Source organism: Aythya fuligula, chromosome 2 (assembly GCF_009819795.1).
Source record: "Aythya fuligula isolate bAytFul2 chromosome 2, bAytFul2.pri, whole genome shotgun sequence".
Taxonomy (NCBI): Eukaryota; Metazoa; Chordata; class Aves; order Anseriformes; family Anatidae; genus Aythya; species Aythya fuligula.
The window spans coordinates 47,287,519-47,302,827 of NC_045560.1; the positions used below are offsets into that span (position 1 = coordinate 47,287,519).

At 38.9% G+C, this 15,309-nt stretch overlaps 1 protein-coding gene across 1 annotated transcript in view; it reads left to right on the forward strand.

Moving 5' to 3' along the window:
- The first annotated feature begins 637 nt into the window (after nucleotides 1–637).
- SLC9A3 (solute carrier family 9 member A3) overlaps nucleotides 638–15,309 on the forward strand; it is a 45,650-nt gene continuing 30,978 nt past the window's right edge. The window contains exon 1 of the mRNA XM_032182456.1: nucleotides 638–830. Within this exon, the coding sequence (XP_032038347.1) occupies nucleotides 638–830 (193 nt within the window). The remainder of the gene's footprint in view (nucleotides 831–15,309) is intronic.

Below are 15,309 nucleotides of genomic sequence, written 5' to 3' on the forward strand. Positions count from 1 at the left end.
TCGTTTCGCTGCGCATCGCAGTCACCCGAGCGGAGACTCGTGGATCTGTCCCCTGCTTATCCATACCCGAGCTGAGCACGGATCCCGGGCTCCGCCTTGGACGTGTCTGCGGGAGCGCCCTAGCCTTGGCCCCTAGCACCAGAAACTCAAGGTCACTTCCTTCCAAGCCCCGTGTGCTCAGAGCCGAGCCGGGACGGCTGGCACAACCCACAGCCTGCTGTCACCGTCCCCGCAGAGCGGAGCTCCCCAGCCGGTCTCTAGGGGTGCCCGGTCGGGAGTATCATCGCTACCTGCCCACTGTCAGGAAAGCTCCGCCCCCGACATTTCGGGAGCAGTTTGATATAGGCAGCTCGGGGCAAGCAGCGGGATCCCAGCTCGAAGTATCTGCCTATGCACGGAGCCCCTGACCCCTCCTTGGCCGCTCCTCGCTGAGCAGGACCCGAGCCGGCCGGTGGCTGGGGAGCACCCGCGCCGCTGCGGGCTCAACGCACCGGTGTCCCCCGCTCCGCAGTCCCTGCGACAGCTTCTCTGGGGGGGAGACAAGGACCTCTCCCACAAGGACCTCGCCCACAAGGACCTCCGAAGAGGCGGGATTTCTCCGGGAAGAGGAAACGGGATTTTGTTGTGTGACTTGGAGATGAGACAGGTATCTAGTGTGGGGTTGCTCCTTGGGCTCATGGCTCTCCCAGCGGCGCTAGGAGAGAGAAGCTCAGAAAGCCCTCCAAAACACAACCAGACCAGCTTTGAGATCGTCTCTTTCAAATGGGATCACGTCAAGGACACTTATGTCATTATTCTCTGGATCCTTGTGGCCAGCTTGGCCAAAATCGGTGAGTCCCACGTTATATATTAATTAATGCATACGTCCTCCTCCTTCCCCTTTTTCCCATCTACCACCAGTGTAAATGAAGAAAGTTTATCATAAGTCCACTCACCCCTTTGCAGGGGGTTTACTGTACTCTGTTCTGATTTCATAATACTGCCTGAACATAGTGCTTAGCAGTGTAATTTTCACCTTTCCCAGTCGGTGAAGTAGTTCATTTTCAATGCCTAGGACTCTGGCTTCTGTATCTGACTCCTTGCAAATCCTTGCATGCTTTGAAACCTTGCATTACTGTTGCTCTCGGGAAAAACTTTTTACAGACATGAAACAAGAATAGAGCCTAACTGCTTATACAATGCCTATTCCAGTTGACAATATGCTATCCTCCTAATTTTAATTGGTAGTTGTATTAGCTATTGTCATCACAAACAAAGACTGTAAATCCCACGTATGGGCGTAACTTTCTCTGTTTTGCGGAGCATTGTTGAAGTAGTGAAAGAGAATAAGAAAGTTTATTATCAGCTATTATCAGGTCATCTGTTGCAATAGAAACCTTAGAATACTTATAATTTTCTTCAAGAAAATAGAGTAATTGAAAAGCAAGGATGTAGACTAATTCAAATGTAGTATGAGTAAATTTATATGAATTGTGTAACTCTTGTGTTCTGTACGCTGGAAGAGCTCCAAAAGCAATCTTATACTAACAGTGTTGTTTGCTGAACTGGAAAAGTGGCTAATTGGAACATATTTTATTTACATGATGCTGTTATCTTCAGTCACAGAACCATAGACTATCTGGAGTTGGAAGCGACCCACAAGGATCATTGACTCCAACTCCTGGCTCCACACATTACTACCTAAAAATTAAACCATATGTCTGAGAGTGGTGTCCAAGTGCTTCTTGAACTCTGTCAGGCTTGGTGCTGTGACCACTCCCCTGGGGAACCTGTTCCAGTGCCCATCCACACTCTCACCTGTTTCTAATATCCAGTGTGAATATCCCCTCATGCAGTTTCATGTCATTCTGTTGGGTCCAATCACTGGTCAAAGGCCATTTATCTTTTGTATCTAAAACTAGACCACTGTCAGTTTGGCTGATACTTTCACTGTCATTTTCAAGTTTCAGTAAATAATTCCTAAAATAATTCTCAACTCAGAAGGCAAGATCAGCTGAAAATCATGCTAATTTACTGTACTTGTATTGTTAATACTAATCTGAGATACCAGAATTATATACCATAGATTTTGCAAATCACACAGAATGAAAGATATAAACAGGTCAGGTATGCTGTAGAGCATAAGCTAAATGCAGTCAGGCTTGGATGGAAAATGCTGTGTCCCATCCAAATAACCCAAAAGAAACTTTTTTAAAATGAAGAGAAAGTTATGTAAAGGCTCTATTGTTAAGCATTTTTTTAGTGATACTTGCATCTTAGGTTTCTGTTGCTTACCCATATACACATAAGCCAAATATCCTCATTTGAATCACTGTTGAATTACACCTATCAAATATTACAGATGATTGCTACATTATCTAGATTACATAAAAATACAGCTTTGATTTAATTGACTCTTACTGATTGGTTATACCAAGTAGAAAACTGGGGGAACCAGATACAGGAAAAACTAGTGACATTGCTGAGTCACTGTAAATTTGTGCTAATTAAGCTAATACACAGGTTGTTTGTTTGAACCTTCTTTTTGAGATACTCTTCTAAATTAGCATTTGCTCTCTGTGTTATTAATGTTTTGCTGCTTTCTATATGTAACAAAGTTACACAGAATAACATTAGTCCTGCACAGCTGTAGCAGTTCTGTGGCAGAAACCCAATGCAGCTAACAGGACTGTTAGATTGTTCTATATTTAAATTGCAATGGCCTGGATTATGATTAGCCTGGATTAAGATGAGCCATTTTACTGTGAAATCCTCAGTATGCCTATAAGTGCTTGATAAAGCACTAAGTGTTCTTGGAGTTCAGAAGCTGAATGTTGCTAGTTTTATTTTTAAATTATTTGCATTTATTTCATAGTTAAGCAGAGCATGTTATTTACTAGTAAGTAGTGTATCCATCATTTTCCCTCCCCAAACGCTCAAGCCTCATACTTTTTTTTTTTTTTTTTTTTTTTTTTTTCTTCACATTTGTAATTACAAGTCTGTACAGCCTTGTACATTGTCTTTGAAGAAGCAGTGGACAACTGCTGTATTCCATTGAGGCCCTATGAATGACCCTGATTTCCCCCCCAGTCACAAATAAGATGCAGATGATCAGAAATGTACACTCAGTGCTCAACAGCTGATTGATGCAGAAAGTATAAAATTGTTCATATAAGTCAATGAGAAAGGGAAATCAAAATCTGTCGGCCTTTTACTTGCCTGGGTGTGTCAAGGATTCTAGAAAGTATGCCAGAAATTTATCACAAGATTTTGAAGGTCAAAAATGTTATGCAGGACCAAGAAGATCTATAAATTTAAAAAGCAGACAGAAAAGAGCTGGGGAAGAAAATATAGAATGTCTGCCTCTGTGTCTCTTGATTTATACCTGAAGGAGGGCAAACGTAGTGGAGTTAAAATGCTGTTTTTGTTCTGGATATTTCAGTAGGGGGAGTAGTTCTTATACATGAAAGCTCACATCTCCATGGCTACAGAGGATGAGAGAGATACATTACTGGTGAAGTGCTGACTGGCAATTGGGTTAGCAAAAAGTCTTCTGGGAATTGCAAACTGGGGGTGAAAGGAATATGAGAATACTTTTGCCTTTGTTTGCATTACAATAATCTCAAATTTTCTGTTTCTTTTGTTTCATTTTCCCTAAAAGGAATGGTTCACTTTATAATGCTATAAGGCTTGATGGAGGGCTCCTTTAATAATAAATACTTGTGGCTCTTCTGGGACTTGTTATTCCTGTGGTGTACAGAAAGTAAATTTAGTGCTGTCAAAGTGTTCTGCATCAGAAACTATTTTATGTGAAATCTCATAAGCATATCAAATACACAAAAAAGTCCTGAGTGTTCTGGGTTTGGTGTGAAAGAAGATGTATTCTTGTTTCCCTTTTTATAATTTTAATGTGAAGAATGAATCTTAAGTATTGCCACAAATAAAACTGGAAGAACAGTCTTCATACTGTTGGCTTTCATGCACTACAGGAAATCAACTAATTTTTGTGTTACTAGTACAAAGCTTCTGATATATCATATTGTACTGTTTTGCATATTATAATTGATTTGATTTGACCATCTTCATTTGAAATGTTACAACACTATTCTAAGGTACACAGTGTTCCACCTAATTATCTTTATTTCCTCTTTTGATAGGCTTTCTTATCACTACAAATGAGTATCCTTATGGGATAAGGCCAATAAACAACTTAAATCTGTAAAGCTAAGTCTGAAAAATATCTTATCTTCATGAAGAAGGTACATGAGGTTCATCTGAGAACCCTCCCAGTGGACTTCTTCCACTAGGCATCCACATACTTGTACCTCAGTTCTCCAAATGGAACAAGCAATAGTAATGAAAGAAAACCAGACACACATAGGTACATGTATGTGTTCATATTATAGACTAGGTTTTTTCCTACTGTAACTACGATGTTACGGAATGTAAGATTCTTTTAATTGACATACTTTTCAGTATAGTTCTAATTTAAGATTAAAGACGTATACATACTGACCAGCCTTGCACAAGCTTTTTTAGTTCACTTAATGTACTCTCCTATTTCTTTGTATCTTTAGTAGATCTTTGGTAGATTACTTCAAAATTACTTGAAAATAATCATTTAGGAAACAGAAACATAGAAGATACCTTAATATACCTTAATCCACAGTTATTTGGATAAAAATAAGGGGAGGGGAGAGAGGTATGTTATAGCTGGGGATAGCCACCGCATGCTACTAATGCTAGTATTTTCAAAATGCTAGGAGACAGAGAGAATGTGTATTTATATTTCATTGGTGGTTAGGTTGGGTAACTTATAAGATCATGGTTTATATCCTTTGGACTACTATAATATTTTTCCAAAGGACAGTTAATTGTTTATCCCAGAATAATAACAATTTAAATAAACCCAAAACATATAAAACTGAATAACAATTCATAAAACTGAATAACAACATTTACTGCCTTCACCTCTGCCACCTAGACTATGGACCTCACTGGTCTAATCAGGACAGGTCTACACAAAGAGTGCTCATCACTGTAATTATCTCTGGCCATTTTGGTAAGCTTAAGCTAATTGCTACTGTGAAAATGCTGTTTCAATTTTCTTCATCACTCTGTCCCATGTTTGCACAACTAGTAGTACCCATCTGAGAGATAAAGTGGTCCCGCTATGGCATCTACCAGCTCCCTCAGCATTCTTGGGCGAATCCCATCAGGGCTCCTCCCCTTGGGATCCTGAACTTCACCATCTCATAGTCACTGCAGCCAAGGCAGCGTTTGACCTTGAAATTTCCCAAAAGTTGCTTGTTGGTGAGTTGGTGAGTTAGTCCAGCAAAGCACTTCTCATTGGCTTCTGTATCACTTGGAGAGGAAGCTATCATCAAAGTACCGTAGGAAACCCCTGGTTTGCTATGGCACCCTCCAACACTCCACTCATCCTTTCTATTTTGGAGTTAGTTTTTCTGCCCATTTAGCCCCCTGAACTTGATCAATGTGGATCAAATAAGTAAAAATGCTCCAGTTTCTGCATGTCCTGGTCCCTTTGTATGTTTCACACTTACCTGAGAAAGAAGTTATTTTGATAACACCAACATTCCTGTGGAGAATTTTAAGCATGTTGGGATGGGCTAGGGAAGAAACTGTGAAATGCAGGTCTAACAACCCACCTAATTAAAACTCTCAGGGCAACATTTTCTTTAAAGAAATCAATATTCTTACCTCTAAAGCAAATTGTCAAAAACAAAAGCCCATTTGACTCTGAATTCTCCTCCTGGCTGTTTAGTGGAAGGGAAAACTTAATTTACTTAGATAAGCGATTTATTCTTTTAATTAAATCAAAAATATGAGAATAGGTCCTCCACTGGCAATTCCGTGTGCTCATCTCTTGTAAATACCATTTTTAGGAAGAAATGTTAAAGTTTGCTTAACAGAACTTTATTGTAAATATTTAGCTGAAAATGCAGTGAGAGACTCAAATAGTGAGGATATTGCAGAACTCTGCACAGCAAGATTACTGGCCTTGTCATGCTTGCAGAGCTTTTTAAAAAGCTGTTTTGTAAGCAAGTGATAATATGAGAAAGGACTTTGCATTCTGACTAGGAAGACTGATCTTGGCTGCTTTCCCCCATATCCAGAAAGAGCACTTTAGGAACCTTCTGGTTTGCTTGTGACCTGCTGTGGCACCCTCCAACACCCCACTCATAATTTTCTATTTTGGAGCTAGTATTTCTGTCTATTTAGCCCCCTGAGCTTGCTCAATGTGGATCAGATAAGCAAGTGTGAGAAATGGTGGGAGAGTGGATGACTTTGAACAGGAATGAGGAAGTAAGGCTACCTTCCCCCGTATCCAGAAAAACATAGCAAGGAAAATATAACTTCTAATGTATGGATTGCTTTATTGTGATCTCAGTAGAAGTTGAAATAGGTTGTCATACTTTTAAAGGAAGCACATAAATTTTCTTCCTGATATACCCTTTCATTAGCTATCTTAAAATGGCAAAGCAATTAGATAGAAATATTATAAATTTGTGCTGGCAACAGTGTCAAATAACTGGGATGCCTTCAATTAAGTAAGATTGCTCTACTTCCTCTTGCAATGTTCTGTTTAGAATGCATGTGAGCTAAAAATTAAGTAGTTGTAAAATCCGTCTAAGGAATTACCCTTTTTACACAACATTTCAGGTGGCTGAAAAGAACATTTACATCATAGAATAATAGCTTAGCATTCTAGTTCTAAGAACAATTGTGTAAGCCATGATTTGTAAATGGATGCCTATTTCCACATTTTTTCCATTTTACACTTGTACCTTATTCATCCTTTTCCTGTCCTTTTTGCCTCCCTGAAACACACATCCTTCTTCCTCCTCCCCCCTCTTTCCTTCTCTCTCTCCTCTAAGTGTTGTGAGTCTCATGTCTTAATTATTTAGAGTAAGGAAGAAGATAACAGAACAGTATAATTCGACAAGATTCAGATTACATCTCCCGAATAGCAAATGTACAGTGGCAACCTTGTATGAGTTACATAAGAAAACAATGTCCATTTTGAGAATGACCCTGAACGAATACAGTTCAGGCATGCATACCTAAGGAAAAGACCTCTGCCATCAATTACTTTCAAGCATCTGTGTGCAAAGTGCTTTGCATTCTCTGTGGAACAATGGAATCCTTTTAATACCCGTCGTTTTAGGTTTGTTGAAACCATTGATTTACTGTCTTCGGAGCTATGGCCACTTATTGCTAAGGGTGGTCTACCAAACCCCAAAGCAATTGTAAATCTCTCGTGGTAATGCAGCAGACCATAGGCCTGCAAGTATTAACTGCAAGTAGCAAGCCCTTTTAGATATACAAAAATTCTTCATGTGAAAGGCTTTGTGAGGTCACCTTTGTGTATTTTTTTTTTTTGTAGTTAGTGTGTTAGAGATGCTTAGTAGGGAAGCTGATATTGAAAATCCTCATTTATTATGATTTATGATTTATTTACTACTTGGATCCAGCAGTAAGAAAGTGGTATTTCCAGTTTTGAGTCATATCACCAGAAGACTATCAGAAGTCAGTGAGTTTCATCACCACAACTGAGACCCAACACTTCTTTCCCCCTATTTTAATTACTGTGTCTTAATTACTGTGAAGTAATGGGATAATTGATAACTGAGTTGTTCTGTATCTTCTTTCTATTGCAAGGTGAAGTGCTGTGTCCAAATTATTGAAGACTTTTTTTTTTTTTCAGCAGATTGTGGTTCTGCTCATCTTTCTATAGTAGTTCAGTTAAATTACTGTCCCAAAGAACTAAGGGCTCTAATTATTATTTATCTAGTTAAGAATTAGCACCCATTTAGAATTACTGTCTTTTAAAAGTCTTTTTAAACTGCAGAGCATGGTTGGTTGGCTGTTTTGTAATAATTTAATTCCTTTTGTAAAACAGCTTACAGAGTGTTCACCCCCATGAAAGGAGGGACTTGATACCCAACTGGCTGCTATGTAAAGCACTGTAAAGTCATAAATACTGAAATTACAGGCTGACAAGAAAGAGCCAAGATGGAATACAAGACCTCAGGTGGAAACACTTTTAATTAAGATACAAATATATAATATTTGTTCGTGGAAGAAGAAAGCTGAAGCTATTCTGAAAGATCTATGCAAAAGCAGGGTTTTTAAATAGATGAGTCTGTGGGTTTTCTCCTTCCAATACCTGAAAATAGAAGTAGTCATTCTGCATTCACTAATAGAACACTGTGGGAGAAGGGGCAGGATGGAAGCTACAGATGAGAGTGCTATTATGTATGTTGCATAAAAATGATGGAATTAGATTTTGAGGGGGGAGAGTTGGGCTGCCATTCAGAGGCAAGTCAGCAGGCTGGAGATAATGGGCTGACAGGAGTCTCATGCAGTTCAACATGAAGAATTGCAAACAACCACAGGCACCATTATGAGCTGGGAGACACCCAGCTGGAAAACAGCTTGGAAGAAAAGGACCTGGACACCAAGCTGAACAAGAGCTGGCAATGTGCACTTGCCACAAAGGAGGCAAAGTGCTGGAAGCAGGTCAAAGGAGGTGATACTTCCCCTCTACTCAGCACTAGTGAAGGTATCCCACAAGTACTCTGTTCTTGGCTCCCCAGTAAGAAAGAGACGTGGAGTTATTGGAGAGAGTCCAACGCAGAGTGGGACCACAAAGATGATCAAGAAACTGGATCATTTCTCCTATAAGGAAAGGTGGAGAGAGCTAGGACTATTTAGTCTAGAGAAGAGAAGGCTCAGGGGGCATCTTGTCATCATATATAAATATCTGAAGAGAGGGTGAAATGAGGACAGAGCCAGGCTCTTTACAGTGGTGTCTAGTGACAGTACTAGAGATAATGGGCACAGACTGGAAAACAAGAGGTTCTGTCTAAACATGAGGAAGCATTTCTTTAGTGTGCATTGAAAGACTGAGTAATGGCAGAAGTTCCCAGACAGGTTGTGAGTCTCCGTCCTTGGAGCTATTCAAAAGTCATCTGGACATGGTCCTGGGGAAGCAGCTCCAGGTGGTTTTGCTTGAGCAGAGGGGTTGAACCAGATGACCTCCAGAGATCCTTCCAAGTTTAACCATTCTGTGATTCTCTGAGGGAACATGAAAAGAGTAGAAAATACACACAACGTTATATTCAATGTCTAACAAATTAGCATATTAATTAATTTCTTAATTTTTAATTTATGTTCTTTGTTATCATAAAGAAGATAAGTATTTGGCTGTCGTCCAGAAGGTTTTCTGTTAATGTTTTTCATTCATTGAAAGGATGTTTTTATACTGCCTGACATTTCTATAAATATGTCTATTAGTCATAGCCTCTTACCAGGAATTGGCAATATATTATTGTTTTAGACTCTGCTCTATAGGGCTTCAAGAGGGCAGCTTCTTCTTTTGGAAAATCTGTCTTTGGGGGGACTTATTCAGTGTCTCTACATGGTTGCCTGTGGATTGCAGTATATCTTAGAGGATACTACATTTTAGAGGTGTAAAATGAACATGCATAGCAAGGCTTATTTTTTCCCAACAAGACATTTAATAGGTTAAATGAATAGGCAACATCACTCTGTTCTTTTCAGTGCTGTGCTAAGTATTCCTTCAAATCAGAGAGCCACCTTTCTATCTGTTTCCAATAATCTTACAGATCTTAATTTTACCTGGGCCTTTTAAAGTGGGATTGTACATGTATACTTGCCAGTTGGTGCATTGCTGCTCATTTGTGCATGATTATATCTAACAGTTGTTGTTTTTTGTTTGTTTGTTTTTAATTATGGTGCAGCACATTTTTTTCCATAGTCACAGAAAATTTAAAGTGTTTTTCTATTTTAATATCTACTTTTATTCTACTTCTGTGTTCCACAACCTCTAATGTAGCAAACTCTTACAATTCAAGACAAGAAGAGTGAAAGACGTAAAACAAGGAAGATGGCAGCTCACTCAGGTCATTTGTTTGGGTGGTTGTCTAGCATCCACAACACAACCTGAAACTCATGCCCTGCAATTTTGCAAAACTAACATTGCTGTGATGAGGTAAAAGTGTCTGGAAACAGAGGGATCATTTTGTTACTTTTTTTTTCTGGATAATATTTAGGGAAAAAGAAAAAAAAAAGCACTCCTCATTCTTCCAATAGCTTTATTAGAAATAAAAACCACAGCAAATCCTGAAACAACACCTTTTTTTTTTTTTTTTTTTTTTTTTCTTCACAGTCTGATAGATATGGCATTAAAGTCAATCATTGATAGATTTCTTGTAATTCACCTCGCCCACACCCACACAAGTTAATTCAATCAACTTTCAGACATTCTCTGGTCTCAGATGAGGTTATTACACTTCACATGAGAGTCTAAAAAAGAGCTGTCACATTCATCATGGAGTGAATGGGAGTGGCAATTCATTAGTATATAATACATTAATCTTATTTACAACCTTATGTTCCTAACTGTTTCAGTAACAGAAGTACATTTTGTTTTCAAGTCTTGAATGTTTGTACTGAAGAAAAAGGTAATTAAGTGAAAGATACAGGTTTTTACTCTGAGATAAAACTATTCATTTTAAGCACTCAGTAAAACATCTTACTGCTTCAGTCTTTCCTAAGGAATACTACACAGTTTACCTTATTAAAAAGTGTAGTTTCCAAGGCATGTTCACTTCAATAATGCTGTTGATGTTTGGAAGTATGAGGATGTAAAAACAGCATGAGGAAGTATGAAGTTTTCCTTCTGCTTATTGTGATTTAGAAGGAAAGATTAAAACCACTCCAAGGTAAACCTTAGAATTATAGGTAGAAACACAACTTTTGTATGAAACTCTTATGTCAGGAAAGACCTACCTAAAAGTAAGGATGAATGTTCTATAGCTATATTTTTCCATTACTACCTTGTGTAGCATGCACATAATTGAGGAACCTGAAGTGTTGAAAAGTAGACAAGTAGAATCTTGTCTATATGTGCATGTGCTAAATGTTTTATGCATGTTGTCCACTGATGTAGTACAACAGCCAACAGTCACTACTAAGAGTGCTCACACTGTGGTCCCCAAAACAAAGTGTCTCTAACTAGGGGTTGAAAGAAGCTTGGTAAACAGCTCCATAATTTGGGAACTGCTTATTAGTTAGGAATATGACTAAAAGACATGACATTTTATTTATCATTCAGTACAGTTTATGTCAATAGGCAGTGTTTTCTCCTAAAACTGATTCCAGCATTAGGAAAAAATAATCTCCTCTAGAAAAGCTGAGATCTACGAAATTCACAACATATATAAACAACATATGTAAATTTCTGAAATTATACCTGAGTCATAATCATGAAACTCTTGTTTTATTGAGCTGTTGGAATCTTTCTCCAATATAAGACTGCCCTTTGAAGCCTTGCTGGGTCCACAGTAGAGTGTTTGCTTTCAGTGGAAACTAGCCAGGCATATTTTCTTTACCTTTCTCAGATCAAGTTTATTTTCAGTTTTAAAGACAAGCTTCTTGATATATGTGGTTTTTTTTTGTTTGTTTGTTTGTTTTTTGGTGGTCATCAGTACTAAATGTGGGTATCCTTAATTTTATTTAGTTTTCTAATGTAACCAGGAATACTTCTACTGTAATCCCATGTTATTCCAGTTGTACTAATTATAATCTTGCCATGGTGAAATGTGAGGGGCAGGAAGCAAGGCAATCTACCAGGGCTCAAAGAAAGGTGCTTACTTATCCTATGATTTGGAGCACTCTTCATAGCTATTCCCCTTGGCCCCTTGGTCTTTAATTACATCCTTCATGTCTTTCCTAACAGGCAGCATGCCATGTCCTTACATGATGCAGTGCTGGAGAGAACAGTAAGTCCCTATATTAGGAGCAGTGCTGGGGAAGTACAGGAAGTCACAGAATCATGGAATCTTTAAGTTAGAAAAGACCTCCAAGATCATCTCATCCAACATCTACTAACATCATCCAGTAAACCATGTACCTAAACACCACATCTAATCTTTCCTTAAACACCCCCCAGGACTCCACCACCTCCCTGGGCAACTCGTTCCAATACTTGACCACTCTTTCCGAGAAGAAATATCTGCTAATTTCAAAAATAAACCTCCCCCAGCACAACTTGAGGCTATTCCCTCTTGTCCTATTGCTAGTTATCTGTGAGAAGAGGCCGACCTCCAGCTTCACACAACTTCCTTTCAGGTACTTGTAGAGAACAATGAGGTCTACCCTGAGCATCCTCTTCTCCAGACTAAACAACCCCAGTTCCCTCAGCCATTCCTCATAGGACTTGTGTTCCAGACCCTTCATCAGCTTCTTAGGCCTTCTCTGGACATGATCCAGGGCCTCGATGTCCTTCTTGTAGTGAGGAGCCCAAAACTGAACACAGTACTCAAGGTGCGGCCTCACCAGAGCAGAGTACAGGGGGGTGATCATCTCCCTAGTCCTTCCGGCTACACTGCTTCTGATCCAAGCCAGGATGCTGTTGGCCTTCTTGGTCACCTGGGCACACTGCCAGCTCATGTTCTGGTGACCATTGACCAATATCTTTCCAGTCACTCTGCTGCAGGCCTGTAGCACTGGTTGTTATGGCCAAAGTACAGGGACCTGGCACTTAGCCATGTTGAACCTCATCCCATTGGCCTCTGCCCATTGATCCTACCTGTCCTGGTCTCTCTGCAGGGCCTTCCTACCCTCTGGCAGAACAACACTTCCCCCCAATTTCATGTCCTCTGCAAACAAGCTGAGGGTGCACTCAATTCCCTCATCCAAATCATCAATAAAGGTATTAAAGAGGATGGGCCACAACACCAACCCCTGGGGAACATCACTCATGACTGGTCACCAGCTGGATTTCACTCCATTCACCACCACTTTCTGGGCCTGGGCATCCAGCCAGTTTTTAACCCAGCAAAGAGTGTACCTGTCCAAGTGTACTATGTCCTTGTATTAGAAGGAAATTTTCAGTGTCAACCTCCAATAGGGATTCATCAAGCTATTTCTTCATCTTCTCCTTTTTCTTGAACAATAGGAGTGAATCAAGGACAACTTTTTCTGTTGTGTGTTCAGGCTTTGGTAATTGTGCAATTTATCTTGACACCAGAACAACCATTTCCTTGTATTACTAGTAATCCATTTCTTTGCAGTTCTTTATCTGTATGAGCAAAAGCTGAAACATTCTCAGATGGAGACCTTTGTTTTAATTCATTTATCATGTTAAAGTAAAGGTCAAAGGAAACATTTTTTCTAAAATTCATAGAGCGAAATGAGTTAACTCAGCATTTCTTGGCATTTATTTATTTCAGTCAGTTCTTCCCATGTTACTGGTATATAGTTTGGTATTTGAAAAAATTAAGCTAGAAAAATTGCTTTCATTATCTGTCAGTGAAGGTCATTCTAATTCTGGAGTAATTGTAATATATAACTTTAATAGAAAGTAAATTCTGCTTTGTTTTCTTACTCCAAAAATACTTCATAAATTTGTAGTGTAAAATCAGCTGGAATGTTAGACCTCAAGCAATCTACTGAGTCAAAACAACCCTATTAGTCAGGTGATTACTGATAATTCTACTTGCAATTATTTCTGACCTGTTTGATTCATTTGTATATACAATAACTCTAGTATGTAATATTCTTCAGCTGTGTTTCTTTATGTTTGTATTCTGTATGGAATATTACATACAGAGAGAACATCCTTAGCACGGAAAAGTCATAGTAACCCTTAAATGAGGTTAGTTTGTGAGGAATACTTACTTGAGCAAGATTAAGGTTTGCATAGGAAATGCATTTTTATGATACTTTCTCTGTCCTGTTTTATATCATGTACTCAAGGTTTTTTCTAATGTGTACTTTGCTCTCATTTTGAAATATTATTTTTGACTGTTCCCATTTATCTTTTAGTGCCATTCTGTTCCATAAGGGCCAAATGCTACCACGGTTGCACTGCAGTGGGACTGTTCCTTAAAAAAAAAAAAAAAAAAAAACTATTTGGCATAATTATGGTAATCTGTAAATCTGTACTGACTGCTTAAACTTCATTATGTTCTAAGTGCTTATGGTAATGGTAATGGTTGCTTACTCACACACTTCTTTGAATTTGACTTGGGGCTATCTTGTTATGCTATGACCTATCAGCTCAGGAACCTTGACCTGCATGTTGGTTGCACTTTTAATTGCTAATGTATTTTGGTAATTGTTCAGCCACAGAGAACAGAGACCTAAAATCTCCTATTTAATGAGCTCATTACAATGCTATACACTTTTAAAATGGTAGTCATTACGTATGTGACAAATAAAGCTTTCAGGGGCTGGATAAAACCAAACTCAAACCAGTTTATCTAAACAAGTTAAATATGAAGGACTTTGTGTCCTGCTTACGAAAAATATGTCCAGGATCAAGTACGAAAAGTATTAATACTCATGTTCATGTAGTGTATTTTAAGACAGCATCCAAGGACCTTTATCAAAAATGGCTTTTACTACTTGTTACTTGATACACAGATATTATAAAATATCACTGAAGCATTTCAATAACTTTTTCAATTTTGGCTAAATTTGATAAAAACCTAAGTATTGTCTAAGTAATCATGGTTAGAAGAAATCAGTAAAACCTTTTTTCTTTAAGTACTTTCCACTACCTGCATACAAACAATTCAAAAATTGATGAAAACTACCATGTTGAGAGCTCCACAGAACAGAACCTGAAAAACTATAAAACATGCTATCAGTCATCTGACCAGGAAAATAATACTGAGCGTACTCTGTTGACAAAGATTAAAAAGGCAATTACAAGTAATAATGATCAGCTTCAGCTATGTGGAGTCTGCTCAGACATTTCCTGGACAGACGAAAAAAGCAGTTCCTTTATGCTTTGAATCCTTGTTTGAACTTAACCACTCTCAGAACACAATGAAAAACCTCTTTTTTTTTTTTTTCTTTCTTGATGTAGGCCTTAAATTTATCTAGACAATGGATAGGTGAGTAACAGGGTGAGGTAAAGGAATCATAGAATATCCAGAGTTGGAAGGGACCCACGAGGGTCATGAAGTCCAGCTCCTGGATCCTCAGATGACCACACAAAAAATCAGACTGTGCCTGAGAGCGTTATCCAAACACTTCTTGAACTCTGTCAGGCTTGGTGCTGTGACCACCTCCCTGGGGAGCCTGTTCTAGTGCTCATCCGCCCTCTCGGTGAAGAACCTTCTCGTGTTATCCAGCTATCCAGCCTGGCCCTCCCCTTTTGCAGCTTCAAGCCATTTCCTCAGGTCCTATCAGTGGTCACCAGAAGGAAGAGATCAGCTCCTGCCTCTCCACTCCGCCTTGTGAGGAAGCTGTAGACTGCAATGAGGTCTC